At 45.4% G+C, this 27,617-nt stretch overlaps 2 protein-coding genes and 1 long non-coding RNA gene across 4 annotated transcripts in view; 1 reads left to right on the forward strand and 2 right to left on the reverse strand.

Moving 5' to 3' along the window:
* COLGALT2 (collagen beta(1-O)galactosyltransferase 2) overlaps positions 1-9,771 on the reverse strand; it is a 46,825-nt gene extending 37,054 nt beyond the window's left edge. Inside the window, exon 1 of the mRNA XM_027723475.2 lies at positions 9,475-9,771. Coding sequence (XP_027579276.1) covers positions 9,475-9,731 — 257 coding nt within the window. The 5' untranslated portion in view covers positions 9,732-9,771. The remainder of the gene's footprint in view (positions 1-9,474) is intronic.
* Positions 9,772-14,042: 4,271 nt separating this feature from the next.
* On the forward strand, positions 14,043-25,827 carry TSEN15 (tRNA splicing endonuclease subunit 15). The gene is made up of 4 exons (XM_027723498.2): positions 14,043-14,250; positions 14,903-14,984; positions 16,314-16,449; positions 25,383-25,827. Exons 1-4 carry the CDS (start codon positions 14,074-14,076, stop codon positions 25,585-25,587), a joined length of 600 nt encoding a protein of 199 aa, XP_027579299.2. The 5' UTR covers positions 14,043-14,073; the 3' UTR covers positions 25,588-25,827.
* LOC120323023 overlaps positions 20,055-27,617 on the reverse strand; it is a 43,415-nt gene continuing 35,852 nt past the window's right edge. Inside the window, exon 3 of one of the 2 annotated variants that reach the window (XR_005563072.1) lies at positions 20,055-21,810. This is a non-coding gene — a long non-coding RNA (uncharacterized LOC120323023). Of the gene's footprint in view, positions 21,811-23,858; positions 27,425-27,617 lie in introns of those variants that run through there. The other variant, XR_005563073.1, reaches the window with a different exon arrangement.

The following is a 27,617-nucleotide window of genomic DNA, read 5'->3' on the forward strand; positions in this document are numbered from 1 at the left end:
AATCATACAGTTCCTGTGCTGACACATCTTTCATTGAGTCCTTTTCTTAGGATTTTTGCTAGTCTAGTGTAGCGACTTGTGCATGTAACTGCTGTGCTTTTCACTGAGCTCTAAATACTTTTGTCATTGTCTTTATGGGTTATGGTGTTAATTACAAGTTCTGGTTAGACTACAGGAATGTAGTTGTTGACTTCATTTAAGAAGAAGAATTTTCAAGAGTGAAAACACACCCTCAATAAATCTCAAGGGGAGTTCAGAGCATTAATAAGTATCCCAGTGCTGCGACACCACTGAATAGAGAATCTGCAGCTAAATCTCAGGATCCTGGGATTTCACACCTAAGCCAGCACTGCAAATAAACACCCTGGGACATGACAAAATCAGCATCCCAGCCTGCCCTCCATCTCTCCTCTCCCTGGGCTGGGTCACTGATGCACCATTTGTTTATATTCTCACACAGAGCTGCAGCTGGGAGACAGAACTACCCCCAAACGTCCCTTCCCTGTTGGCAGGCAGCAGGATGGAGCAGCCAAGGACCACACTGCACACACATCAGGGATAAGGGAGAACAGCCAAGGTCAGTGCTGTGCACCTGCTCCCCTCTCTGCAGCAAACATCAAACCATGCTGGCTCCTCTCCAACGAGGTTTTAATCTCTCTTAAACACTCTGGGGATTTTTTTGACACAATATCAACATAACATTCCTGCATCCTCACGTAAACTGGGAAGTGCTGATGACTGGTGGAAAGAGCCTCGCTGCAAAGCTTTATAGGTCATGTTCCTCTTTGCCTCCTAGAAATAAACTGTAGGAACAGAACAGGTTTCTCACAGCTTTTCCTGGCTGTCTAAAGCTCAGGCTTCCTAGTTAACATCTTTGTAGGATTTGCCACAAGCAGGCTTTTGATTATCTAATGACACAGTAGTCCTACTAAAGGAACTTGCTTAAGTTTCCTTGGCTGAAGTCTGGTGGGGAATAATTCATGGATTCAAGCTAACAGGCAGAAGGGAAAAGAAAAGAAAAAAAAGCATTTGTCAGAGTTTAATATTCAACTTCCACATCATGATTAGCAGTTTAAAGTGGGACTGCTGGAAAACAGCCTTTTCCTCCAAACCTAGAATGGTTTGGGTGAGAAGGGACCTTTGAAGGTCACCCAGTCCAACCCCCCTGCAACGAGCAGGGACATCTTCAACCAGACCAGGTTGCTCAGTGCCCCATCCAACCTGACCTTGAATTTTCCCAAGTACCTTGTGAGGACAAGCACGATCGAAAATACCGAGGAAATGACTCAAACAGCCTTCAATTCTCATTCAACCCCCAAAGGTACAATGCAGCATCTGCTTTAAGAGTGCTGTTGAGGCAGTAGCAAACCCAAGATTCTGACCTGCTAACTGAAGAGATAAAGCACCTGCTATCAGCTTCGGGATGTAAAGTAACACTTCACAGTTAATGCAACCTCGTTTTGCCACTGGGTGAAATTCAAACCAGGCTGCAGCCACACATAACCTTTCCCCTGCAGAGAGATCAAAGAGCAAAACTAAGCAAACAATCCTTTTAGAAAAAAAGGGAAGCCTGTACCCTGCCTGGGGAAAGGGGGGGAAAAAACATAAATAAAAATATTTTTTCTCCTCCTTACAGGAAAAAAAAGCTTAAAAGAAAAGTAAAAATAAACAATTCCCTATTGGAGCTTAAGCTTTACAAAACTAATGTGAAAGAGCTTAAATGAGCCCTACCACGTAGCTTACATGGCCACCCACTATCTTCTGCTTCAGCATGAATTTAGATCCTCATGAGCTCCAGGGGTGACAGGCTCAAACTTAATCCATGTTCTGGTCCAGATCAAGACCTGCTTCTCTTTAGAAGAAGTGTATGACTCCTGTCAGTGCACCCAGACAGAAAGAAAGGCAAACAGCTGGAAACCTATTAATTCCATGTATTACAACCACTTAGGCATCAGGGATGACACTGATGCAGGGATCCCCAGCAGTGCCCATGTTTTAACAGTCCCTGGAAAAGGAGCAAGGACAGACTTTGGCAAAAACATATTCCCAATCCAAAAAATTCACACTGTTTTACCTGATGGTATAGTTGCATGCCAGTAAGGGGGAAAAACATATTGACCATGTAAATAGTTGGTCAGAATAAAAGCAGAAGAGACACCAGCCTTCACTTCTGAATAAGATTTCATTTTGTAGCATGTTCTATGGCTACCTCAAATAAGTGATCACCTCTCCCAAAGAAAAACAAGAAAGATATGCAGGAGTATGAACATAATTCCAATCTTCTGTAGTGAATTCAGTCTCTGGTATAAAATTAAGCCATTTTTCAGCAGTGCCACATCTGTGAAGAAGAGGATCAACACATTACATTACAAAACAGTGTCACAACCAAAGTAGTTTGCAGAAAACTCTGGTGACTAAACTCCATTTGAAAGCATATACCAGATTCCTAGTCAGCTGGAAAAGGTTTAAAATCACCACGTAGTTGTTAGGTTCCCTGTTAATTCTCCAGAAAGAAAACTGGAGTCATTTTACGGTAATAAAAGTGCTCTGATCCAAGGACACCAGATACAGATATAAAGACAAATGCATGTGCTTGCACACATAACCGAAACCAATTATTTCATGTTTGAAAAGTGGATTCAGGCACTGAGTGAAGCAAATTGTACACAAAAAAAGGGAAAAAAAAAATCCCACATGCTTGTATGAAGGAGCTGGGCATTTTGGCAGAAGAGGGCCAAAAATCCACCTTGTAGAGAACACCAAGATTTTTTTTTATTCCTATCTTTCTTTACCCTGAAACTTTGGTGCATGTGGGCCCCATTTAGCTGTAATCCACCCCTGGCGAGGAGCACCATCAGTGTACACTGTGCTTCACTAGACTAAAGGAAATGAGATGCACAGAAAGAGACTGAAATAATATCAAGCCTGAGCCATCATCCCACAGGAAGGAAATTCCAGGTCCTCACAGACAGCCCCCCACATCACCTCAGTCCTCTCTGTCCTGCAGCCCATATGGTCTTTCAGGGCGTCTCCCAGGACCGACGGCGAGCGCTGGTGGTGGGTGATGTTCTGCACACCACGTGTATCACAGACCCATCTTTAGAGAATTCTGACCCACTACGGGAAGACTTTCAGTCCCAGGGGACTCCAGTAAATAACTGCAGGTGTGTGATAATTTACACAGAGGATCAAAAAAGCCCTTCAGTCTCTGTTTCAGTGCAAACCCCTGTTCTTCTCTCCTCAGGAAGGCCCCTGCCACACCTCCCAGGGACTGACCCCTCTCCAGCTGCACTCAGACACCTGGAATTCCTCAGGAATCTGATAAGCCGTGATCAGGCAGTTTTTTGAAAAGAAGACATGCTCCATTTAACAGAAAGATGCAAAAGAGAAGGGGAAAAAAGCTGTTGGAACAACAGCTCATCCCAAATGTCTGCCACCCTCAGCCAATACAAACTTCCAAGACACTCCTTGACAGCGACAGTCTCACTGGAGCAGGCTGCCCAGGGATTGTGGAGTCTCCATCCCTGAGATATTAAAAACTTGAACTGAAATGGTTCTGGGCAGCCTTCACCTGAGCCTGCTTTGAGCAGGGACCAGACAATCTTTGGAAGTGCCTGCCAGTGTTAACTGTCCTAGGAGACCTGTGCATTAGTCCAGTTGGAGAAGCACTGAGGAAGGGGAAAGGCTTTTTTTCCCTCTCTCTAATAAGAGAACGACAGCAGGAATTGCTTCCCCTGGATCAGACCTAACTGATCCCTGCTTCCAGAAATAAGAAGCTTGTATGCCAGGAACATACAAGTGAAATTGCCTTTTTTTTTTTTTTTGGGACAAATTAACACCAGTGCTTAACAGCCAATACTGGTTGCAGCTGGTCCTTTGACACGTTCCCACAGCTGCCTCCTCGTCCCCCACACCTGAAGATTCTTCAGAGGACATGCCAGCACACAGCCTGGACAATCTGCAGCCTGAACTGGATGAGGAATCCCAAATCCAGGCAATAGACAAACAGGGGATGAAGTGGGATCCTGCCCTGGGCAGGAATAAACTAGGTGACCCCTTGAGGTCTTTTCATCCCTACTTTGTACACATCAAAAAATCTTGAAAACTAGTTCTCCTTGACCTTTGAAAGCGTTCAAAGGTTTATCATATCATTCTGCTATCAAAATCTGTCCTGCTGTTTCTTCATGGCAACATATTATTTTATGGGATTCCAAACTCCAAACACACCAACTGCACTACAAGGCACCAGGAAAACAATGACACAAGGGACAGACCTATCTCAAAATGCGGTTGCCAAAAGACACCAGACCAAATACATGGTTGTATTTTCAGAGATACAGAGCATGCAGGATGCAGATATTAAAAAAATAGATCCAACACACACAATGTATTAGGGTCAATAATCTCACAGGCCTTCTAAGCAACTCCTGTTCCTCTCAACACTCATCTCAGGTTAAAAAACACTTCAAGACATCAGTTTTTCAGTATAATCCCTGCACCTCTGGGGGGCTTTTTATTCATTTCATGAAATATTCCAATATTCACCTTGATGTCTGGTAGACCCTAATACAAAGTGTGCAACAAGATGCTTTTTAATGGCATCAAAAAGGCATCAATGTGTGAGCACAGCAGGAAAAACCAAAGAAGCTCTTGCTACTCAGCAGTTGCCATCACAGAGCTGATGCCTCTTTTAACATTTCTCTGCAGAACTGCAAGGTTTTTAGCTGAAGTGTAGGTTATGTCTTGCCACGCAGACCTCAGCAAGGCATGGCAGTAATTTTTGGTTTCCCTTCAAATGTTTCTACTGAACCATTTCATGATATCACTTGCTTCAGTTTGCCAAGAGTTAGAAGAGGGAGAGAGACCCAAAGGACAAAAAAACCCTGTGATTGTGGATGTTGGGATGGGAGCAGTTCTTTAGCATTCTCTGGTTTTCCATTTCTTACACAAATTTACTGCACTTGAGTGCAAAAGTGGCCTCAACAAGTAAGAAGCAGCAAGCAATGTGAGTTATAAATACTATCTCTGGTCTCGATAAACTCAAGAATTTTGCACAGGTTACTTAACCTTTCTTCCCCAATTTCCCCAGGTAGAAATTGGAAGTATTTACTCCCATTCTTTCTTTTGATGTAGTCATCTAAATGCAAGTTCTCTGGTAGAAAGACTCTCTGCAACATCTTGGACAATGGGAACATCACCTTAATCATAAGGCTTAATCCAAGGCTGTGCAAGTCTAACCTCTCTTAGCACAACTTAGTCTATGACTGTTATTAAAACTATATAATAAATACATTTAAAATACCTACAAATACTAACGAGAAACTAAATCCCACAGGTTTAAACAACAAGCCAAATGAAAAGTCAATTCAATTTCTAAAACCCACGTTTTAATATTGCCACGTGGAAGTCACAGCGCAGGTGAGCACATCTGAAATAGGTGCAAAACACCAGTGGACAGAAGCAGGAGAGGCAGAGCCAGCAGACTGGAACTTCAGCATTCCTAAGTGATTAATAGTGACCATGAAGATTAAAGTGACCTCCTTGCTCAAATGGAAACAAGGACAGAAAACATAGGGCATTTGAAAGCCAACACCTCCCTGTGAGCAATAGCAGCCATTAAAGATTTAAATGATCCCTGCATCTCATTAAAGTTTGTCCTCTATGTGGAATTTTTCACATTTGAAAAATAAACTGTTGAAGAATAAGAAAATGCTCAGGTAGAGTATTATCAGCTAGACTAATAATATGTAATTATGAAGTATAATTATTATACTGATCTCATCAGCTTCTATTTTCAGCTACAACCAGCTCTTTTAAGTTGAAACCATTCACTCCCTGGAGCTGTGTTACAGTATATCCACTGATCTCTCAGCTGGGATTTATTCCAGCTTTCCACCCATCTCACTATCCTTCACATTATCATTTCTGAAATCTAAGCACACTGTGATCCCCAAAGCAAGCACAGATTTTTTCAAGCACAAAAGAACCTAATTACTGCTCTCAAGCACCAATTCAACTTATGCAGGCATTCAATCCTCAGGTTAGTAAAAGATGGGAGCAGATGGCCCACAATGATGAAATAGCAGGTATTTAAAGATGAAATTACAGACAACTTTCTTTGCTATACCACCGCTTAATCCAAGACTAAGGAAAGTGTAAAGCAATGTGATAAACTGCTGAATAAACAGACTACAGCCAAGATGAACCTGTCCAACAAGCAAATACTCTGCACCTATAATCAAACGGATCTCAAACACACTCGGCACTGATAAAGTACAGAACAAAAAAACCCAACCTCAACCCACCCACAGGAGGGTTGGGACATGCTGACTATGTAACTTCTGGGTCATTTTTGTCCAAGATAGAGATCATTTTCCCTCCCTTAACAGCTCTCCAACCCCAGCACAAACAATGCTGTCCGCCTTCCCCACATGCCCAAGTTTCCCAGCTTGGCTGGGCTGGGCTCAGCCCACCCTGCTGATCACGCCAAGCCACACGAGGAGCCCATCAGAAGAACCCTCCCTGGTTACAAATTAGATTGTCTCGAGTCCAAGAGCCGTGTCTTCTTACGGCTCTCTCCCATTGCTGGGCACCAGTGCGTATTTTGGAGCTGACTGGTCCCAGGGGAGAGCTGGGACCTTTCCTCCTTCACAAGAAGGGGTGACTGTCACCTCCAGCATTACTCCTCCATGGCAACACCAGAACCAGCTCGGGGAGCACGGAGGGAAGCTGGGTTCTGTGGCTAAAGCTGGGAGCTGTTGCTGTTCCCACCTGGATGGGCAGCTCCAAAGGCTCACAGACTGCCTACAGTCAAGTCCATCCCAACAAGCTCAGCGGGGCCAGGACAGAGACCGGAGCGCTTTCCACAGCAATTCCCACCACTGAGTCATCAGTACAATCCTGGGATGACCTGGAATGACCTACAATCCTCCAAGACAAGGACAGCTGGGGTTAAGACACGCCAGGGACCAGCCTAGGAGGCAGTTCAGATGCAACTTCCCGATTCCTGTAGAGGGAAGTAAGAAAGGAAGGAAGGGTTTAACTGAAAGGCCACGGGTCACTACGTGCCAGCTGGCCCCAGGCCAGATGTCCTGCTCAACTCATTAGCAGCCAGCAAGTTCTTCCGAGGTTGCTCACCACGACAGCTACTGTCTTCAGAATTAAGTCCAGAATTAAGTCATAATTAAGACCAAAGGGAAGAAGGGAGCACAAGGCTGCCCAGCGCACATATTTTGCTCAGTATCAGGATAACAAAGGTTGAGATTAATTGATACAGACTGCACAAAGAAAATTCAATGCCTGCTTCAAACTCATTATCTCTTAACCCATCTTTACTGTCACTCATAAAACTTGCCTCTGGAAATCCATCTGAGGAATCCACTGTTGAATTTCAGCCCTCAAGCTATGCAAAGAGAGCATATGGGAGCTTCAGAGATCATACATGCTTTTAATTTTCATTCTTAAGACCTACATTTGGGCATTTTAAAATGCTGACTTCACTCAAGAGAATTTTGAAGTAGAATATAAGTGGCAATGGAGGAATGGGAGTCCTTGACAAACACCACTTCCCTGCCCTTCTCACCAAGCTATCCCAGTAACACAGGGACACAGGTAAATCCTGGAATTCATCTGTTGAAAGGACTCTGTCTGAAACACAAGATGCTTCCAGAAATGGACTGTATGGTTTTGTTTGTTCTCAGGAGACTTGATAGATACCATATGTGAGCTTCTTCTGGGTGGGTACTTTGTGTCCTCAACATCTCTGGCTCTGAAAAGTCTTATAGGGGAGCTGAAGTGAACTGGACTAAACCTCTCCAAGGAATCACTGCCACCCTATAGGTACCTCTCACTCTCTGTAGCAACTCAGAGCATCCTCAGAACTTCCCTTCCAGTGGCTGTGGCATTTTAGTCATTCTCATTTTATAAAGCCTGACCTTTTCAACCACAGATTTTCCAGTTTAACCATGCCTTGTTTCTGTGTGCAATCCCCTTAAAAAGAGTGATGTTCTTATAAGAATCTTAGCCTATTTTAAGTTACCATAAGTTCCCATGAATACTTTCACACAACACTGCAGAGTCCTTAAGTTTAGCAAGAATGATGAAGTAATTTACAAAAAAAGTTGTAGGGCCAACCAATTATCTACAGGACTTAAAAAAGAAAAAGCCCAAAACTTATTTTACACTTGTGCAGTGAGAAAGGCACGTCAGGATCCACTCTGCTTTGGTGATCAGGAGTGCACTTACGACTCCCACAGGGTTTTATAAACACTGGGCTTAGCTGAATCACAGGCCATATGGCGTCTGATAATATCTGTTCTTATACACATGTGCTACAATGAAATCCAAACCGGCAAAATTCCTACTGATACAAACGAATGCAGAGTCATGGATCTACACTCATCTGAGTGTGGATTTACCCACTGCCCCACACCAGCTTGGAATTCCACAGTAATTCTACTTGTAATTCACAAGTGTGGCACCCCAAATCTGGGCTGACAGCACTGTTTTCTTTGTGCATCTTCAATCCAAAAGGATAAAGAAAAAGGTAAAGAGTGCCGTGCACTGATTATACCAGGCACTGATGTTCTGCAGAGCCCTGTACCTGAACACAATCCCAGCCACGTTCCTGAAGCACACACAGAAGCATCTGTTTAATGACACTTCAGTGACGTGACCGGGGGGGAGGTCCTCCCCACATCCCTTTATACAAAGTAAAATTAAATCTTATTGACTTTTTAAGTTAACAGGAGCCTCCCCACAGACTTCAGCGAACTTAGATCAGGTCCTATAGAACCATTTCTTATTTTACACCATTACCACACTTCAAAAGAAAACCTGTTTGGGGGCCTTCCAAGCAACTCCTGTTCCTCCCAACACTTATCTCAGGTTAAAAGATTATTTTTTTCTTTGTCCCCTTGCAAAGGCAGATTGACCAGTTCCCAGATTGCTCTAATTCCTCCATCCCGACCCCCATTTGAGCACCACAGCTGCCCCCATGCTGCGATTTCTGAATACATCTTTGAATCCATCTTCCAGCCTACAGCCTGGCAACAATGCTCCTTTCAATGCCCACCGGCACCTACCCAGCCTGCCTGCTCTCCAGCCCTGGCACAACCCACCCAGCCCCCACAAAGCCCGGGATTTACCAGCCCCGCGCTCCCAGACGGAGTTCTCCCTGCCTGTGGATTTGGACACATGCTCGGGCGGTGAATGTTCCCAGGCTCCAGGCCAGCTTTGCTGGGATAACTCATCTCCCTCCGGGCTCACGGCGAAGCCCTCCCGGCTCCCCCGCAGGAGCCGGGGGATCCCGGGACGGGTGGGCGAGCTCTGCTCAGGTGCCAAAGCCCGGCTGCCAAAGCTGCCCCTCCGAGCGGGGGTGCCCCGGCCCCGCTACCTGTGCTCCCCGCACAGCCCCCTCTCCCCGCCGGGGTGGGACCGCGGGGAGGGCCCCGACACCGCCCCCCCGGCCCTTACCAGAGCGCGATGCGGCTCTTGGGGTAGCTGAGCCTCTCGATGCAGCCCAGGACGTGCGGCAGCGTGTGCGCGGCGTTGCGGGCGAGGATGGCGAGCAGCACCGTGGGCTGCTGCAGAGCCGACTCGGGCAGCGCCGGGGGCTCGGGGCTCGGCGGCTCCGGCGGCTCCGGGGGGGACGGGCTGGCCCCGCAGCCGCCCAGCAGCGGCGGGAGGAGGAGGAGGAGGAGGAGCGGGGGGCGCCCGGCGCTCGCAGCCATGATGGGCGCGGGGCGGCCGCGGGAGCCGCGCCGGCTGTGCGGGGCGGCCGCGCCGCGGGGGGAACGGGACGGGGAGGAGGGAGACAGGACAAGGGAGGAGGCGGGAGAGGGAGGAGGTTCAGGAGGAGAAGGAGGAGCGGAGCAGCGCCGCCTGCCCGCCCGGCCCGAGCCCCGAGCCCGCTCCCCGCACCTCCCCCGGCCCCGCCCCGGCCCCGCGGGGCCGCCCCAGCGCAGGTGGGAGCGCAGGTGGGATCCCTGTGGGATCCCCGGTGGGGTCCCCGCGTCCCCCGGGAGGCTCCGGTCAGCACTCGCCTTTGGCCCGGCGAAAGTCGCAACCCCCACGTTTCTCACCCGAGTTCTGGGTTTGAAGGAGGCGTTCGGCAGTTCCCTCCCAGCGCGGGTGCGAACGCGAAGACATCCCTTAGTTCGCTGCTTCTGCGAAGATCTAACCCTCATCATTCCCACGCAGGCAGAGAATGAAGGTTAGTTGTGCTTTTATATCAAAGAGGTTTACTCAAACATCCCCGAGATGTCTGTGTGAAGCAGCTGCACACCCCACGCCCATCCCACGCTGCAGGAGGGATGCGCATAGTGCTGTTGTCCCAGCTGGAATGTGGCTGGAAAATTAATATCATGGAGTCATAGAATGGCTTGGGTTGAAAGGGACCTTAAAGCTCGTGCAGTTCCACTGCCCTGCCACGGGCAGGGACACCTTCCACTAGCCCAGGTTGCTCCTACCTGGCCTCGGGCACTTCCAGGGATGGGGCAGCCACAGCTTCTCAGGGCAACCTGTGCCAGGGCCTCCCCACACTCACAGGGAAGAATTGCTTTCCAATATCCCATCTAAACCTACCCTGGTTCAGTTTAAAGATGTTTCCCTTGTCCTGTCACTATCTGCCCACTTAAAAAGTCACTCTGTCTTTTTTTATAAGCCCTGCTCAAGTACTGGAAGGGTCTTTAAGGTCTACCTGGAGCTTTCTCCTCTCCAGGCTGAACAACCCCAGATCTCAGCACCTCTCCTCCGAAGAAAGGGAATACAAGGAGAATATTCCCTGTATTTCATTGACTTTTCTGCCGTGGAAACATTTGTATGAATGGACCAACGACAATTTACCATAAAAATAAATAAAGCATGTTCCAACAATTAAAATTATTGGGTCATGATCTTAAAAGGGGCATAGTAATCACAGCTCTCTTAGAAGTTAATAGGATTTGGGCATGCTAAACCCTTTTCAAGATGAAATCTCTAATTAACTCTAAGGGCCCCACCATGGCATATTTGGGGTTTACTGTGGGTAGGTGGTTTCTCCAATGCAGACAGATCCACTTTAAGCAGGCAGCACTCTTGGCTGTGTGCTTGCAAAACTCAAATATAAGGAGAGCGAATTCATGTCTGCTATTCTTTGTTTATAGAACTTAATTTATCACCCACACCAAATTATAGTCTCAGTTTCCTGATCAGATGACTCCCAAAAAACTAACACAAAAACATCCTAGGAAACTTCAATAAAGAATCTCCAAAGGTCATAGAATCATCTGCACTAAAATTTGAGAAACTCCCTCAATTTGTCAGCATCTTCCTGAACAATTGCTGCAAATATATTCTTTCTGTTTGCCCTTCATGACACCTTTCTAATTGTCCTTCTAGAATGATACATTAATGAGGCTTTTCTTTCATGGTTAGTTTGCCACATGTTGCTTTTATGCTTGGATTCATTAACCAAATAGAAGGAGCAGCTTTGTAGCCTGTGTGAAGTGATTAGGGTTTCACAGGAGCCAGCTGAATCCACACACACAGGATTCTGCTGTTGCGCACAGGACTGCTGCAGTTTGGAGGATGGGGACTAATGCTACTGAATTATACTTGATGTGGAGGGATGTAACCTGGCATTTTCCACTGCATATTCAAGCTGGGTCACAATCCCGATTTTAGGAGGCTTCAGGAGAAATATGCATCTCCTGTGACTCCCCCTGGCCAGGCCTCCTCTGTGGATGTGGCATGGCGACACAGGCGCTTCTCACGGGAGGGAATGCAGGGTCAGGATCAGGGCCAAGCAGAGATTATTTCCCCCCAGAAAGAAAGGAAGATCTGGAAGGAGGCAACTGCAAAGCCTTTGTTCTACCTGCAAAGTGTAAAGGTGCAATCCAGTTTGGGGGTGTTGCAGTCAGTGTTTGCAGAAGGCTGACTGGGCGTTTTATCCTGTGCAGTTCTCAATGTCTTCAGTGAAATCTAAAGTACTTTCAGTTCTCTTCGCACTTCTCCTTTATTTTCTATTTTGAGAACAGCATCAGAGCCATAACAATTTGCTGAGGGCAAATGCAATGCCTCCAGCAGCATCCTAAAACCAGTAATTTGCTCCTCAGGGTGACATTCCCCTCACTCACACCACTCATGGTGCTCGCTGGCTCCTGTGGCACACAAAAGAGAGAGAGCAGCAGATGCCTGAAACATGAGATGTTCTTCCATGCATAAGAGAAAGGAGTCAACTCAGCTTAGTCTCTCACTCCCAGCCACACAGCACGGGGGAAAGATTGGAGAGTTCAGGTAAACAGTTACCCTGACAATTCATGTCATTCCAACACCTATAAATGCCTGTTACTTTATGTGCATATACAAAGAAATCTGTGCACATTCTGACCTCTTTATTAGTGGCCAAAATTCTATCCTGTTTTCTTTTTAAAGCCCATACTCAATCCTGCTGTGACAGGACAATGAGCCACTGTGTGGTGAAATAGTTCAGCTTTGAGGAAGAAGCAGCTTTTTGCAGACCTAAGTCCCACAGAAATTAATTTAAGCCATTTGTTTCAGCCTCCTCTAAACATCCACACCAAACACGAAGATTCCAGCTGAGAGAACTGTCTCTGGCAGTGGCGTACTCCCTCAGTTTGACAGGGGACAAATTTTCTCTGAGGCAGCTTTCTTCTAATTTACACTTGTTTCTCACACAGTGGAAAACAGAGGATCTATCCTGCTGATATTTATAGACAAGTCTATTTCCTTTCATTTACTTCTTCATCTCTGAGGACTCAAATCCATCCAATTATTTTCCCAGCAGTTGAGTAAATGACTGTTGCCAACTCTTCCATGAAAGTCTCAGAGACTGGATTACTTTTCCTGTCTATTTATTTATTTATTTTGTACCCAGGGAGTTGAAGGGCTAGCTAAAATAGTGGTTTTTAATGAGGCCAACCTCCTCAGAATTGCTTAAGTTTGTGTCCAATATGATTTTCTGCAGTTACAACACACACACCAATTTATGTATTAAATATGTATAGATTAATTTTCATTGATCCTTTATTGCAGAATAATCATTAAGCCTATAAGGAAGAAGGGTTAAAGACAGGACAGTTCACTTTTCAGTAGGCCCTGCGTCAAACTGATCTTCTCAAGATCATACTTGGTGTTTCCTTGAGTCAGTGCAGATGGTTGACATTTTCCAACCTCAGCCAGATTTTTCTTGGTGTAGCCTGGCCAAGTACAACCCCAGTGTACAAGTGATGTCTTTGCAGTCTCTCACCTGATGTTACAAACAGCACACAGCTTTTTTTTTGCATGGACACCAGCTTGAGGCTGTTCACAGACAGAGACAGGCCTGACTTCATTCAAACCACTGTTTGAAGTTCATCCAAAGAGGCACTAGGGCAGATGGAGCCGGTAAGCCAGACCTGGGACACTTTGCATTAGGCAAAGCAGATTCTTGTTGGAAGTCAGAGATATTTCTAGTAAAGCGGTACGAGATGCTTTTAATAACAGTACCTTGAATCTATATCCCTTAAGCAGTCTATGAAAGCTTCAGCCACCGTATATTAATTAAATATTCTTTGCTTTAACCCTTTAACCCTTCTTCTTAGGCTTGATGATAATCTTATAATAAAGCATCATTGAAAATTAATCCATATATGTATTTAATACATTAATCAGTATGTGGGTTGTAACCTCAGGAAGTCACATTGGGGACGACCTTGAGCAATTCCGAGGATGTTGGCCTGTTTAAAAAAAAATTAAAAAAAAAAAATCTCTATTTTAGCCAGCACTTCCATTCCCTGGACACAAAATAATCAAACAAAGAGATAGATAAACAAATAAATAAATAAGAAAAAATTAGCCATTAGAAAATGGTATCGGGAAAGGACCCTTTGTGATAAGGAATATACATCTATATATATGTATATATAAAATTTATCGGGCTTAAAGCAGCGCCTTTGGCCTTGGCTGGGGAGGTGGAGGGGGCGCGGAACGAATTTGGGGCGGAACCATCGGGGCGGCGCCGCCGTTTCCGGGGAGCCCTGGGCCGCGCGGCGCCGCCCGGAGCGAAGCCGCGTTGCACAGCCCGGGCAGCGCATGGAGCCCCTGGCCAGGGCGGGCACGGGCGGCGTTTGCCCGGCCCAGGGGGGCGAGGGGGGCACCGACCCGGGCCAGGGGGGCACCGACCCGGGCCAGGGCACCTCCGCGGGCGGGCGGACCCAGGGCGGCTGGGCGGGGGCGGCTGGAGGCAACTGGATGACGGCTCACCCCACGGTAGGCCGGGGCGGGGGGCGCTCGATCGCTCGGGGGTCCCGGTTTGCCTCCTGGATCCAGACAGGATTCCTCCGTCATGGCTCTGAGGGACATCTCGGGCCCCCCCCCAGGAGGTGTGCTGCGCGGGGAGATGTCAGTATAACACATATTGGGCATCCCGAGGGAGTCTCCGGCATTCGTGGGGTGGTCGGGGAATGCCCCCGATCAGCAGGGGAGGGGGTTGTAAATCATGGAAACGCAGTCAGGAAACGTAAATGCCTTTAAATGTTAACTCCATCTTAATTTTTAGCGCACCAAAAACACGGAGGGGTTTAATTTTGGCCATCACCCTATGTTGATGTGCTGTAGCAAAAATAGGTAAAACGATTTACCCAAAAATAGGTAAAATTGCACAAAGCTAGAGCTGTTCCAGGAATAGATGTGATTCCTCATTTATTTGTTTATTTTGCTTGCTTTTTTAAGTGCCAAGACACGGGGAATGCGGAAAAAGGAGCTTTTAAGATACTGTCAGAAAACAAGTTCTGCTTTTGATTGCCTTAAAACTGGTTTCAGGCTTCAGTGGCTCCTAGGGCTGTAGAGATTCTGGATTTGGTCTGTGCATGCTTAATATAGCTTGTGTTTTCCTTCACCAACATTACTTTTTGGGTCTCAGTTCACAGAAATGATGTCACTTGATATATCTGACAGTACTCAAGTCTACGCTGCATTTCTGGTGTACCTGGACCTCCTAGAAGGTAAATCATGGAATTGATTGGGTGGACATCTCAACAAATGGCTTTGCCTGTAGGAGCTGTTAAATTAATTGTTTATGCACTGGCAGGACCTTTCTTAGGAAGGCCTTGGTGCTCTTTCTGAAACTTCTGTTGCTGAAGGTTTTTATCCTGTGCCTACCTGGAGACTTTACAAAGATCTTATCCAGCACTTAGAGGTGCAGGGTTCCAGGGCAAAGACAGGCAGCATGGAAAAAAAAAAAGCAAAAGAGGAGTAGGGGAAGGAAAAGGAACATAGAAAGGTAAAGTTACAGGTTCAGTAGTTGGTCATAGAGTCCTCATTTGTCGATTAATGTGAAGTTACTAAATCATAGTGTTTCACTAAGGGTACCATTTAGCAAATGGCTGATGTGTGCTGGCCTGTTTTCTGGAAAGGGCAAGGATTCCTCTAGGACAGGAGATTGTTTGCAAGTGTGGTGGCAGTAATTTATAACAACTGTGGTAATGTTATGTAATAATGTAGTAATTTATAACAAACTGTAGATGTTGTGCTTAGGGATGCAGTTTAGTGGGGGACCTGGCAGTGTCAGGGCAATGGCTGGACTTGATCTTAAAGGGCTTTTCCAGCCTAAATGATTCTGTGAAATCCAATGTAGTCTTCTGGTGTCTGCTAAGAGTGGAACAGAGTTATGTGATACATAAACTTCTGCCTGGATCCTTCCAAGTTGGCTTTATTGAAAAGGGACTGCGAGTAGGCAGCCAGCCAGCCTAATAAAAGTATTTCAGTTTTGCTTGGAGCCTGGTGGTTCTCAAGGTCAGGGAAGGGAGGGATTTTACAGGCCAGAAAGTGCTGTGTCTGTTATTGTTACACCTCTGAAGAAAACACCTTAATAGGCTTTAAGACAAGGTTTCTGTAATTGTGCAGCAAAAGCTTCAGCCTTACCCCTTCAAGCAGAAGGGAAGGGCCGTGTATTATCATGAATCATGTTTTTAGCACCTGTTCTTTCTCAGTTCAGGATACTGATAAAGTCCAGATTTGGATTGCAGTGCTGCAGATGACAAAAGCTGTGTGGTTTTATCTTCTTTTTGCCTTTTTGGAAGAAAAGCTTTGTCAGACAGATCCCTGTTCGCCATCTCTCAGCGGAGCTCTGGAGTCAGCAGGCTGGTACTGCTCCGTGGGCTTCTTTAACAGGATTGTCTCAGAAGGGGAATTTGGCAGATGAACGGGGCAGTTTTCCCATGAGGAGAGGGAGGGAAAACAGAACCTTAGATGTTTACTTGAATATTATATTTGAATGATTAAAAGTTGTGTTTTGTGTCCTGGTCCTTCTCATCACTGACGAACCTTTCTAGGGAGAAACTGGCACGAGGTGAAGCCCGTTGGAGTAGCAGAACTGCAACTGGTGTGTTTACATGCACGTGCAAGAGAGCAGGAGGGTCTCCAGGTGATGGTGCCGGTGCCTGCCCACATCTTGATGAGCCATGAGAGGTGAGGATGTGGTCAGTGCTTGTCTCGTGTCACCAGTGACATAAAATGAAGCACAGATGTGTTTTACAGGCTGCTGATGGGTTTGTCAAGAGTGGAAGGGACGGGGGAAACAAAGGAGTGTTGTAGGAAAGCAGCATCTCAGCCTGTGAGCAGAGTTAATTTGGGTGCTGCAAACATACAGGCAGCTTGGAACACTAAAGAAATCTCACCTTTGCATCAGTTTCTGCCTCTCCCGCTCTGGAAGTGGTGCTTGGATGTCAGCTTTCCACAGCAACTGACGCCTGCTGCTAAACACTTGTTATTGTTTAGAGCTGCATGTGCTCTAGGAGATAACCATGGATACCAAAGTATGTGTTTGAGAGACAAGGTTAGAGTAAAAGACCTTCACAGCTTATGTTTTGGACATTCTTGTGCTGATTTTATAGTCTGGGAAATCTAGTGATACTTGAGTTGCTGGACTTAAAAGTACCTAAGAGGAAAGAAATCCACTTGGACCTGTCTAAGAATAAGTTTGTTTTATTGTCAAGTCTGTGGATAAACCTTATGTGATTTGGTTTGCTTTTGTTTTGAAACTATACTTAGGCTACTTTCAACAGGAAATTCCTCTTACTTATCTAGAGTTTAATGTGTCTGTTATTTTTGACTTACTGTCCTTACACATGTCAGAGCAATTCTCAAGACAGCTCTGAATGTGTGATATTGCAGATATTTGCAGGCTAGAGAACTTCCACTTCAGTAATTCTACAGTATATTTTAACTGGCCCTTAGAGCAGCTCAGACACATAATGGGATTTACACCTTGATAAAGACTTCTTTCTTTTGCTGGTATTTGCCAGTCTGCCCTGTGATGTCTCTGAAGACCTGGACTGTTTCAGCAGCATAATATGGTTGTACATTTTTCAATTTCTTCTGTTTCTGCTCTTGGTAGGAGGTGGCTCAGGGCTGGTTTTACAGATCTTGCAGGCTTTTGCTGTTCCCTCTTGCTCTCTGGGCAGCAGCCTGACACAGTAGTAGGTAGCTAATTAATTACACTTAGTAGATGTGTGTGTGCACTCTAGGAATGATGTTTTTGCTTTTTTACTTTTAGGTTTTAGAAGTGACAGTTTGCTGTCTTGCCAACTGACTTCTGTCTTCACTTTGCTGTGCGTTGGGTGAGGAGGAAGAAAATGATTTACTAGAGTAAATGGGGTTTAGTACTATCTATGTACCGAAAAAATCTTATATTTGCAAGTATTGTTCAATCACTTTTGTGGGCTTGGTCTTGCAAGAGAAATATGGTGTGATCTCCACACCAGAGGAAGGCTGTTGAGAGGTCTTGCAGGATGAAATGCTGGCTGTCATCCAGAAGCAGATCACACTCAGTGATCTGAGTGTGCAGTTCTCATCTCAAACGAGATTTTAAGTGGGAAAAGAAGGCAGCAAATTAGGATGTGGGATCTTTGAGGAATTCCACCTACGTGCCGAGTCGTTGTGCTTGTTTAACGTAGTACATTTCCCCCTGGGCTGGAAACTTCGACTCCTGGCATTGGGTCAAGGCCAGAAGTGTGTTCTGATCGACTTTTAATGACAGATATTCCACTGCATGTATGTCCTATCTTTCACTGTGTCATTGGAGCTTTTCATTGGGAGCCTCTGACCTTGTTTGTTCTGTGGTGATACTGTTTGCTCTGCCTCTGGCACCGGAGTGTCTGGAATCCTTTACTGGAAGGATGTGTGTTAGGGAGGCAAAGAGTGAATGCATCACATTGATTGAAAGTACAGTTTGTGACTAGGTTTTGCTACAGAGCAACTACATAGGGCATGCTGTCACTAAAATGAGCTGAATCCCAGGCTGTAATGCCAGGTGAGTCTGTAAAAGCCTGTATGTGCTCAATATCCATGGGTGTTGTCAGGCTGGAAGATTGTGTGCACTTGTGTTTGTGTTGTTGAATGTGCATCTGCATTTTGTTCAAAGCAGTGCCTTGGGTTTTGGTGTTACCTGCTAGAAGCAGAGGAGGTAAGAGTACAAGTGAATGCACCTCACTTAATGTTGAAAATAAGCCCTTGGAGACACTTGGGAAAGTGAAAACATTCTATCCCCATTTCTGGGCCTGGAACTGCAAAAAAGCAAAAGCAGCCAGTAAATGGCAGCATTTATGAGCAGCGTTTCCTTGCTTAACAGTAAGGCCTGGGTAGGTTTGAATGTGACAAATCAGTCCCTTGCAATCAGACTTCCATCTTCATTCTCCTCTGTGTTTTTCTAAGAGCTTATTGGTGAGGGGGAAGAGAATAATTTATTAGGTATTGATGGATTTTATTACTATGTATGTGCTGAAACAGTCTCACATTTGCAAATAGGAGTCAATCATTCTTGTGGGCTTGGTCTTCCAGAGACATAAGGGGTGGTTTTCCTCTTCAAAGCCGCGTCAGCCAAGCTCTGTCTTCCCAGGTGTCTCATGAAGATTCCTACTTTGCTGCCACTGGGAAGTGTGTCCTTAAAAGGCCACAGTAAAGTTGCTGTGGAAATTACCAGCAAGACACCTAAGCAAATTACAAATACGAGTGTCCTACAAGAAAAATAACCTGCACAATGCTTTTAACCCGTGATGAGATTTCATAGTGTCCAGTTTGTGCATGACAGTTAACTGCTGAAGGCAGAAGCTGTTCTGCTTACTGAGCTCACTGCCCACTTCTGAAACAGCTCGGTGGAAGCTGATCATCCTGCCCTGGCAGCGTAGGGCTGCACAGGAACGTGCTGAATCACAACATTATGGGCTCTGGAGCAAAGAGACCACCAATGTAAATAGTCTCTTGCAATCTGCTTCGTGCTGTGCGTGCTTGCTCTCAAAATGAAGATTGCTGAGCCTTCTGCGAGCAGAGACCTGGGGAACACGGCGCAGCTTCTGTCTGCCTTGGCCCACTCTCTCAGCCACGCACAGCTGGCTGAGGTTTGGAGAGCCGTGTGTTTGTACACCTCTGAATTCTGCAGGGATTCAGACTTGCGGGAGGAATTTGTAGGTCCGTGGCTGGGATGTGTTTGCTGCTCACTAGGACACCTTAGTGCACACCAAGTACCTAATTGTCAGTGCTTTCCAGAATTGTGGCTCCCCAAAGGGGAGGAAACAGTCAAATACCTGGAGTGCTGCTTCAGAGCTGGTAGGAATGACTTGCACAAACCAAGCTTAGCAAAGGTAGGAGGGCTCACAGTGTTGACAGCTGGATTTTTCAGATAGCCTTGAAAGCCTTGGTCCTTTGAGGACCAGGGAGTTCAGTTTCCAGATCTAATAGAATTAGGCACTGTCTGTCCTAGACAAATAACACTCTCTAAGCAAAATGTTACTGATAAACTGTCAGGTTAAATGATATATCCCTGCCCTGTTTGTCTTCTGTGTGCAAGTGTTGGAAATGAAGGATGTAGTTGGTTGCCTGAGGTCATGGAGACCTGCAAAGTTTGGTTTAGGCTGAGGGAAAGACTTCTATTGTTAAAATGCTAACTTAATTTAAATGTTTCATTTTAAAGCTGATAAGCATCCTGAGAAAGAAATCTGAGGACTGGAAGTGATTTACTCTATTCAAAATTCATAGATTGTGAAATAAATATCTAATCTGAAGAAGTCCTGTTATTTTAAATGCACTGGAAATATGATGTGCTTCTCATCTTGCATCCTCTTGATGGTTTTGTCAGTAACTCTCCTGCTATAAGCATCATTTGAGTTTACTGATACAGTAAATCACACATTGAAAATGTAATTAAAGGCTCCTAAATGCAGACTCTTTATTAGTATTTTATTTGGGATCGATGTGCCTCCTACAGCAGAGTTGGTTATACAGTGTTGTGAGTGAATGTGCTGTAGTTGGTGTGTCTTGTAGGACTTTGCTGAATTCTGATTCCTCCATTTTGCGTGGTTTGTCTTCAACTTCCGTGGAGAAAAAGTCTTTATATTCCTCAGGGTTTCAACTCCTTTTCCTGACCAGTGTGGAACATGGTGTTTGCTTTGCTTTGTAGGGTTTTTTTTTCCAATTACAAAAAGCTGAATTTCTTCTAGCGTTCCCCATTCCTGTAGTCTGGAAACAAACCCCAAGGAATAGTGGTGTCCTTTTACACCTTCTCCCACCACCACGTGCTCCTTCTCACATCTTTCAAGGCACTGGGTTAATCTTGCTGCCTGCCCTGCAGCTGGGCCTGGAGCAGCATTCCTGATGGGGAGCTGTGCTGGCTAAATTCAAGGAATTGTGCTTCCTGGGAGGTTTCCCCTGCTTGGTGCTGACCCAGTGTGGTACAATGGCATGCTCCAGTGCACCGAGTAATGATCTCTGCTAGTGGCACAGAGACCAGCTTGTGTTGACTCTGCAGCCCTGCCTTGGGTGGAGGGGAGGGAGCGGTTGGGGCTGGCCAAGCCTGCAATGAATTATTCATCCAAGTATAAAGGGCAGATTGAAAGCCTTTGGCTTTTATGGGATGGAAGGCAGTAGTTCCATTTCAGCTCAATGGAGCACTATGCAACCTCCATAAAACTGCTCTGAGCTTTCAGTGTTACGCTGCTTCTCAGAGGTGCTTGCATGGGATGTGGCAATGAAATGCTCTTTTGTTCATCACAAAACTTTCTGCTTGTGCTATCTTTCTTTTATGATTCTGTTCTTAGTTTTTGGGCAGTGATTTGAAACCTCAAGCTACAGCTGCCTCAGAGTCCCCAGCTGTACACCTGGTTCTTTCTCTGGGGAGAGAAGGGCAGCGTTGTTTTCTTAGGAGCAGATCATTAGGAGAGACAGCACAGATTTCTGATGGGTGTTGAAGGCCTACTTTAGCACCAAGATAGGGGAAAGATGGAAAATTCCTCTCATCTCTTTGGATGGATTGGTATGGGTTTCTTTGTTTTGTTGTTGGGTTTTGGTTTGGTTTTAAGGTATTAATTACAACAGTAATAGAAGACCAGGTAAGCTCACTGTTGCCATTTAGTAAAGGCAGATACAGGTAACATTTACGGTGCTGTTACATCCACTTGGGTGGTCCTTGCATGATGTTAAGTAAGTTACACTTGCTCTTAAGACTAATCCTTTGGTAGAAAAAAAGCAACCTCTATTGACAGTAGTTTGTAGTTTTCTAGAAAAGCTTTTCCAAGCCCTTTTTCTGATGCAAAGTGCTTTAGAAATGCCAGCTCTTTACTTTGGATAAGTGTCCCCTTCACTGTGTGAGGTGAACTCCTTTGCATCTTCTGCAATGTGAGGTGAATGTGAGTTTGCTTCCTGGGTGAAAAATGAGGGCTTTGTCCTGCTTGCATTTGGGTTTTTGGGAGCAGATTCTGGATTGTAGTGAACATGGAGGCACCATCAGTCTTTAGAAATGGGTTTTCAGGCTATGCTGGAAGCCTTGGACTGCATGATCTGTAACAGATGAGAATACTTATTAAAAAATACTTAATCTTATTCTACTTATGGGACTTCAATAAGACTTTTCCAGTAATTCTTATGATGTCTGTATTCCCCTAGCTTCTATATGTTATTTTCCTTTCACGGTGCCTTGGTTCAAGGCCTACCTTTTTGTGTGGGAAACCTGAAACTTCTGGAACTTCTGAACTTACTCACTTTACTTGGCTTTTCTTCCTGAGGAGGGAGAGAGAAGGGAAAGGAGTGGTTGGCAGGGTATTTTAGCTCAGACTTCTCCCTGTGCATTGCAGGAACATTCAGGACTGATTGTTCTGTGTGCTCTCCTGGGGCTCTAGATTTTTTTTTTCCCCCCCCAACCAGGTAGTTATTGTCATAAATCCTGAGAAGTTGGCATGGATAGGGTTGACTGCCCCTGATCTCCCTAGCCAGGCTGAGCCTATGGATGAACACGTGCTCAGGTGATGGAGTATTGTGTCCCTCAGGAGGTGACAAAGTGACATGGTGCATTCTGATGGATGTGTTGGTTTCCTCTGTTCCAGAGGCTTCTCACGTTTGACATTTTCAGAAACATTAAATCCACTTTTATTAAAGCAAACCCCGTCTTTTATAACTGACACCACCTGGTGTCAGGTACAGCAGGTGTACTGGTCATTAAGGAGCTTATTTATAACCATGAACTTGTAACTGAAATCGGTTGGCTCTGCTGGGGGTGTTAACACACCGGCTTCTTGTCTGGGGCTTCATTTCAGTCATTGAATACAACTGTTGTGTGAGGTGGGCGGCCTTGAGAGCTGTATCTCTTAAATTAAAGGCTTCTTGCCTTGTTTAGAAGGTCAAACTTGCATTCTTTTGAATTTCAGGAGGCCAACAACACTTCTTGCCTTTTTTTTCCCCCTAAACGGTGTTAGACACATCAAAAAGCTATACCATTCCTGCAATATTTCATCTTCCTGTTTATGGCAGGTAGCAAGTGCAGTGAAATCAGAACCCAGACGTTCTCTGACTCCTTTGAAATGTCTGCTGGTGCAGAGAAATGTTGTGAACACTCTGGACACAGAGGCTGACGGTGATGCCTTCAGGGGAGGAGAGGAAGGGACCGCGGCGTCTGATACAGACTTCCTGAATTCCAAAGCTTATTCTTCTAAAAGATACCCTCTCACCAGTCTGCAGATGTGCTGCATTGCATTATGCTGGTTGTGGTATGCACAAATGAGAGCTCTGGGTTTGGGCTGCCTGTTTGAGAGAATGGGGAAGAGGAAAACTGCATTAGCAGTTGTAATTCCTTATGGCGATAGCAGCCGATTCCCCATGTGCAGTGGAAAGCACTGGACTCTGGGGACAGCACTTAGCAGATCATCCTGAGGCAGTGGCATGGCTTTGTACCCTTTACATAAACCCTGGAACTTGGTCTCCTGAAAAGTAATTCAGGGATGCAAAGAAACGTGGTTAATCTGTTGTCAGGACCTGGCCGCGTTTGGGTCGTGGTGCATCTTCTGAATGGGGGGAAATAAAGGGGCAGATGTTGGTGCTTGGTATAAGGAGTTTATCTTGCAGTGTAAGGAGAAATCATGAATGATCAGAAATCTAGATCTAAGGCCTCAGTGTTCCATCCATCCCCCAGTAGACTAGGAGGAGAAATGGTGATAAGTACTAAAGAAAATAGGAAGGAACTTCAGCCCTGGCTGACAGGTGAATACAGACACTGCCTGAGTCTGCTCCCAGATATGGGGCTGTCCACACTCAACACCAGTTTGGTTTCTTTGGCTCCCAAAATATCTTTTGTGGGAAGCTGTGTCCTCTTATTTGGTCTTTTATTGTTAATTCTTTATCATGTTCCCAGGAGAAGGAGAGAGATTAATATCCATTGCTTCCTAAAAACCATGGATAGTTCTTTCCTCAGTGGGTCTCTGCCAGTTGTCTGGCCTCACCAATTTGTTCAGAGCTTCCTCCAGACACTTGGTGGTGAGGTGTGAGGGTGGGGAGGCCCTGGCACAGGTTGCCCAGAGAAGCTGTGGCTGCCCCTGGATCCCTGGAAGTGTCCAAGGCCAGGTTGGACGGGGCTTGGAGCGACCTGGGCTAGTGGAAGGTGTCCCTGCCCAGGGCAGGGGTGTTGGAACTGGATTACCTTTAAGGTCACTGCCAACCCAAATCATTCCATGACTCCGTGTGTGACAAGTGGATTCTTGCTGTGTACCCCTGAACAGGGGCTGGAAGTGACAGGAGCAGAAGGTGCCCAGGTGGCCAGTACAGTACAGTCTTTCTTACCTTATTTGTTCAGTTGTTATGAAGTGTGCTGTTGTAGGAGAGCCAGGCTGTAGCTTTTCACAGCCACGGTGTCCCTGTTGCATGCAATTACTGCCTATATTGTATTGCCTTGCTTTATGTGTGGGCCAGTGGTGAAAGCAAAAGGCAAGGCAGTCCTGGATTTAGCCAGGCTGAATTATGCACAGTTCAGAACACAGATGGATCTTAAGAAGGTCACGGGCTTAACAATGCAGGCTTTCCAGGCTGCTCTTTATTCTCTGCCGCCTTCCATTTGGCTTTTATTAAGGGATCAAAGAGGTTTCGAAGGAAGATGATGATTAAAGTTTGAAAGCTGATGCATTTAGAAAGAGCCTTATTTTCAGCTGCAGTGTCCAGCTTCAGAAATGCATGTCTTCTGGTGGGGGAGATCTCCAGGGCACGTGAAGTGAGGGTGGTTTTTCCCAGTGCGTAGCTGACCTGTTCCCAGAGCATAACCTCTTCCAGCAATCCCAGACAAGCCCTCTGGATGAAGGAGGAAGCTTCCTGTGGAAATCTCGGGGTGGGGGTTTTTATTGTTCTGCCCCTGGGCACCACTCTCCTTCAGTACTTGTTCCCCAGTCGTGCCAGGAATCCAAAGACTCCAGGGATCAGTGTTGTCCTCAGCTCTGAACCGAAAAGTAACTGCCATATTCCTCTTAAAATAAGCTAAACAGGAAAAATTGCATAACTTTGTCTTGAATTTTTAAAGAAGACGTTATTTATGCTGACTGTCCTGAAGAACATTAGTCTTGTGGCTTCTAGTCTAGACAGGGAGGTAGAGAAACCTGGCTTGGGCTCCTGGGTCTTCCACAGTCTGGCAGAGAACTGTGGCACAGAGACTGGAAGACTTGCCTCTACAGATGGATCAAGTCTTAATTATTTAGTTGTCTAATTGAACACCAGGTGTTATTTAATTAGATTTTTTATTTTAGCCTAATGAAAACAGGGCCATTAGAGATTGCCATGCTAGGATTGTGATAGTTGAAGGATGGCTGAGGCACGTGCACAGGAATGCACCTAAGGAAAGCTTAGAAGCGTGTGTTGTGCCATTTCCAGCAGAAACGTATGAAACCGGTATATTTGTATAAGATTCTCTGTTATTTTCTTTTGTTTCTTGATTATATGAATTTGGAATTTTATTAGAACAGATACGATGTTTTCTTTAGTGGAGACAAGTTTGCAGAATAAAACTAGGCTGAATAAAAATAGCAATTGTGCACTTCTGCCTTTGTGCCATCACAGGTGGTTGTGGACTCCTTTCTAACTGAATTTTTTTCTTTTTCTAGGTTAAGGGAAATACTGAAAGAAGCCTCTCTCCCCCCAGAGGATCCTGACACCCCGCTGTCAGTTACCTTGGCCATAGTTGAGACAGATTCCACAATAGTCTATTATAAACTGACTGATGGCTTTGTAATGCCAGACCCTCCTGATGATACTGAAGATGGGGACAATAAACAGTGGAGAAAGAAAAGAAAGAAGCTTTTCAAATGATTAGGACAAAACCAAAGACTTCTCTTGAACTCCTGTGCTCAAACCTAAACAAATCCAGGAAGCGATGTGTGTAAATGAGGGCTGTGCTACCCTCTGCCCTGGCAAATCAAGGATCTGGGCAGGGAGAACAGAGGCTTGTGCAGCTGCACTGTAATGAAATGCCATTTGGGGTATGAAATGGGTCATGCTTTGAGACAGATTGATCCTGACTAATAAATGTACTTGTGAGGTGTTTCGAGAGCTGGGCTCCTTTCTATCTGGTCAGGTATACAGCAGAATAAACACATCCTTTCCCATACTGTAATTACTGCTTACAGGTAAATCTGGAGGGTTTCTGGCAGGAATACTGATACCAAGTGAAGAGCTTTGTAGTTTACAATGTCTTTGTTCTTAGCACTGTCAGAAGCACTCATGCTGCCCCCCAGGCTACATTTCTGAACGCTTGCTTGCTTTCCTCTGCTTTTGGAGAAAAAGCTATTCCACAGAAATACTTTAATTTTTTTTCCCTGCAGAGGGAAAACTGATTATAGCAACACCACAGGCAACTAAAACACCAAAGTATGTCACCTTCTGTGGTATAAGTGAACACTAGTTATCTGCTTCATGCACCAAGCAGGTTTCTAAGCCCATTGTCATTCCTAGGATTTATTATTTTTTTGGACATAGCTTTGCATGTTGGAACTGGCTGCCCAAGAGATGCTTCAGCTAGGAGGAAAAAAATTACTTTTAGTTTCTTCTACAGGAATTTTCCACCTCTTTCACATAGAGATCTTCTTCAGGTTAAACTTAGAGTTCCTTGGCAATCAAATAGCATCCTAGGAGCAGCTTCTTGAGCACAAAAATGTCCATGTGACAGCTGTGAGGCCAAGGATCACACATTCAGAATGTGAAGCACAAGAGCTCTTTTTCTCCGTGGGTATAAGAATGGGAGTGAATCCAAAAAACCAAGCTGGAAATGAAAGACTGTTTACTATCCTTGTGACTAGGGTGGATGTTTCTATAGTTGTGGAGTTTGAACCTGCTTTGGCCAAATGTGCTGAGAGACAGAATGATCCCACAGGGGGAGCCTGGGGCAGGACGGCCCTTGCACCCTTGGAGGAGAAGGGTCACTGTCACCTGGAGCTCTGCATGGCACCTTTTCCCTCATACAGCAAGGGAGGACTGTGGGTCTGAGAGCTTTAGTCATGGAGGAAGGCAAAGAAAAATTCTCTCTCTCTGTGTTGCTCCTCTCATGGAGGAAAACCATCATTTTATTTTGGTCCAATGCCATACTGCCTTAAAAGGGTACTTGTGTGCTGACTCCTGACGTGCTGCGTGTGCCCTTCACATCGATATTTCATGTGCTCTGTGGCTTATTCCATAAAGTAGGTCTTGCAATTCACTAGGCTACATCCCACCAGGTAAATTGTCCTTGTTAGAAGCTGTTAAGTACCTCAGCCCTGCTGTGAGCATGTGCTGGAAAAGAGCTGGGTTTGTGTGACAGAGGCTTTAACAAATGGTGCACATGGCAGAATTTATATCTAAGTGACACGTACTTAACCCCAAAAACAAACTATTTTGCATTTGCTTCAATTTCTGGGAAATGCCGCCACTTTGCAGTTTGCTGTATGACTGATGCTTGGCTTTACCCTTCATTTTATTATTTCCATGCACAGAAAGAGGAGCATAACTCAAGCTTCCTTTTCTATCCTCTGAAAAACTGCTGATCCAGGCTCCAGAAGCTGAGTTGGGGAAACTGTGTCCAGAGGCTTTGATTTCTGTTTCTTCTTGTGTCCCACTGAGAAATGATTACATGGGCCTTTTTCCAGCCTCTCTAGATTGTGGTGGTTCTTTTTTTCTGAGGGAAAAAAGCATAGAAGAATAAATAATATCACAGCACTGTTTGTCCCATAGGTATTACAATGTAAACATGGGGATGTTAAATAAGCTCGGAGCCAGCTGTGCTGGTCCTTTACATGCCACTGAAGTATTTCTCTCTGTCAAGTCAACAACACAGACTGGAGCCTCTGGTCTTCCAGGCACTGAATAAA

The sequence above is a fragment of the Pipra filicauda genome, unplaced genomic scaffold, assembly GCF_003945595.2.
Source record: "Pipra filicauda isolate LSUMZ 115617 unplaced genomic scaffold, ASM394559v2 scaffold185_size1782982_pilon, whole genome shotgun sequence".
NCBI classification, from domain to species: Eukaryota; Metazoa; Chordata; class Aves; order Passeriformes; family Pipridae; genus Pipra; species Pipra filicauda.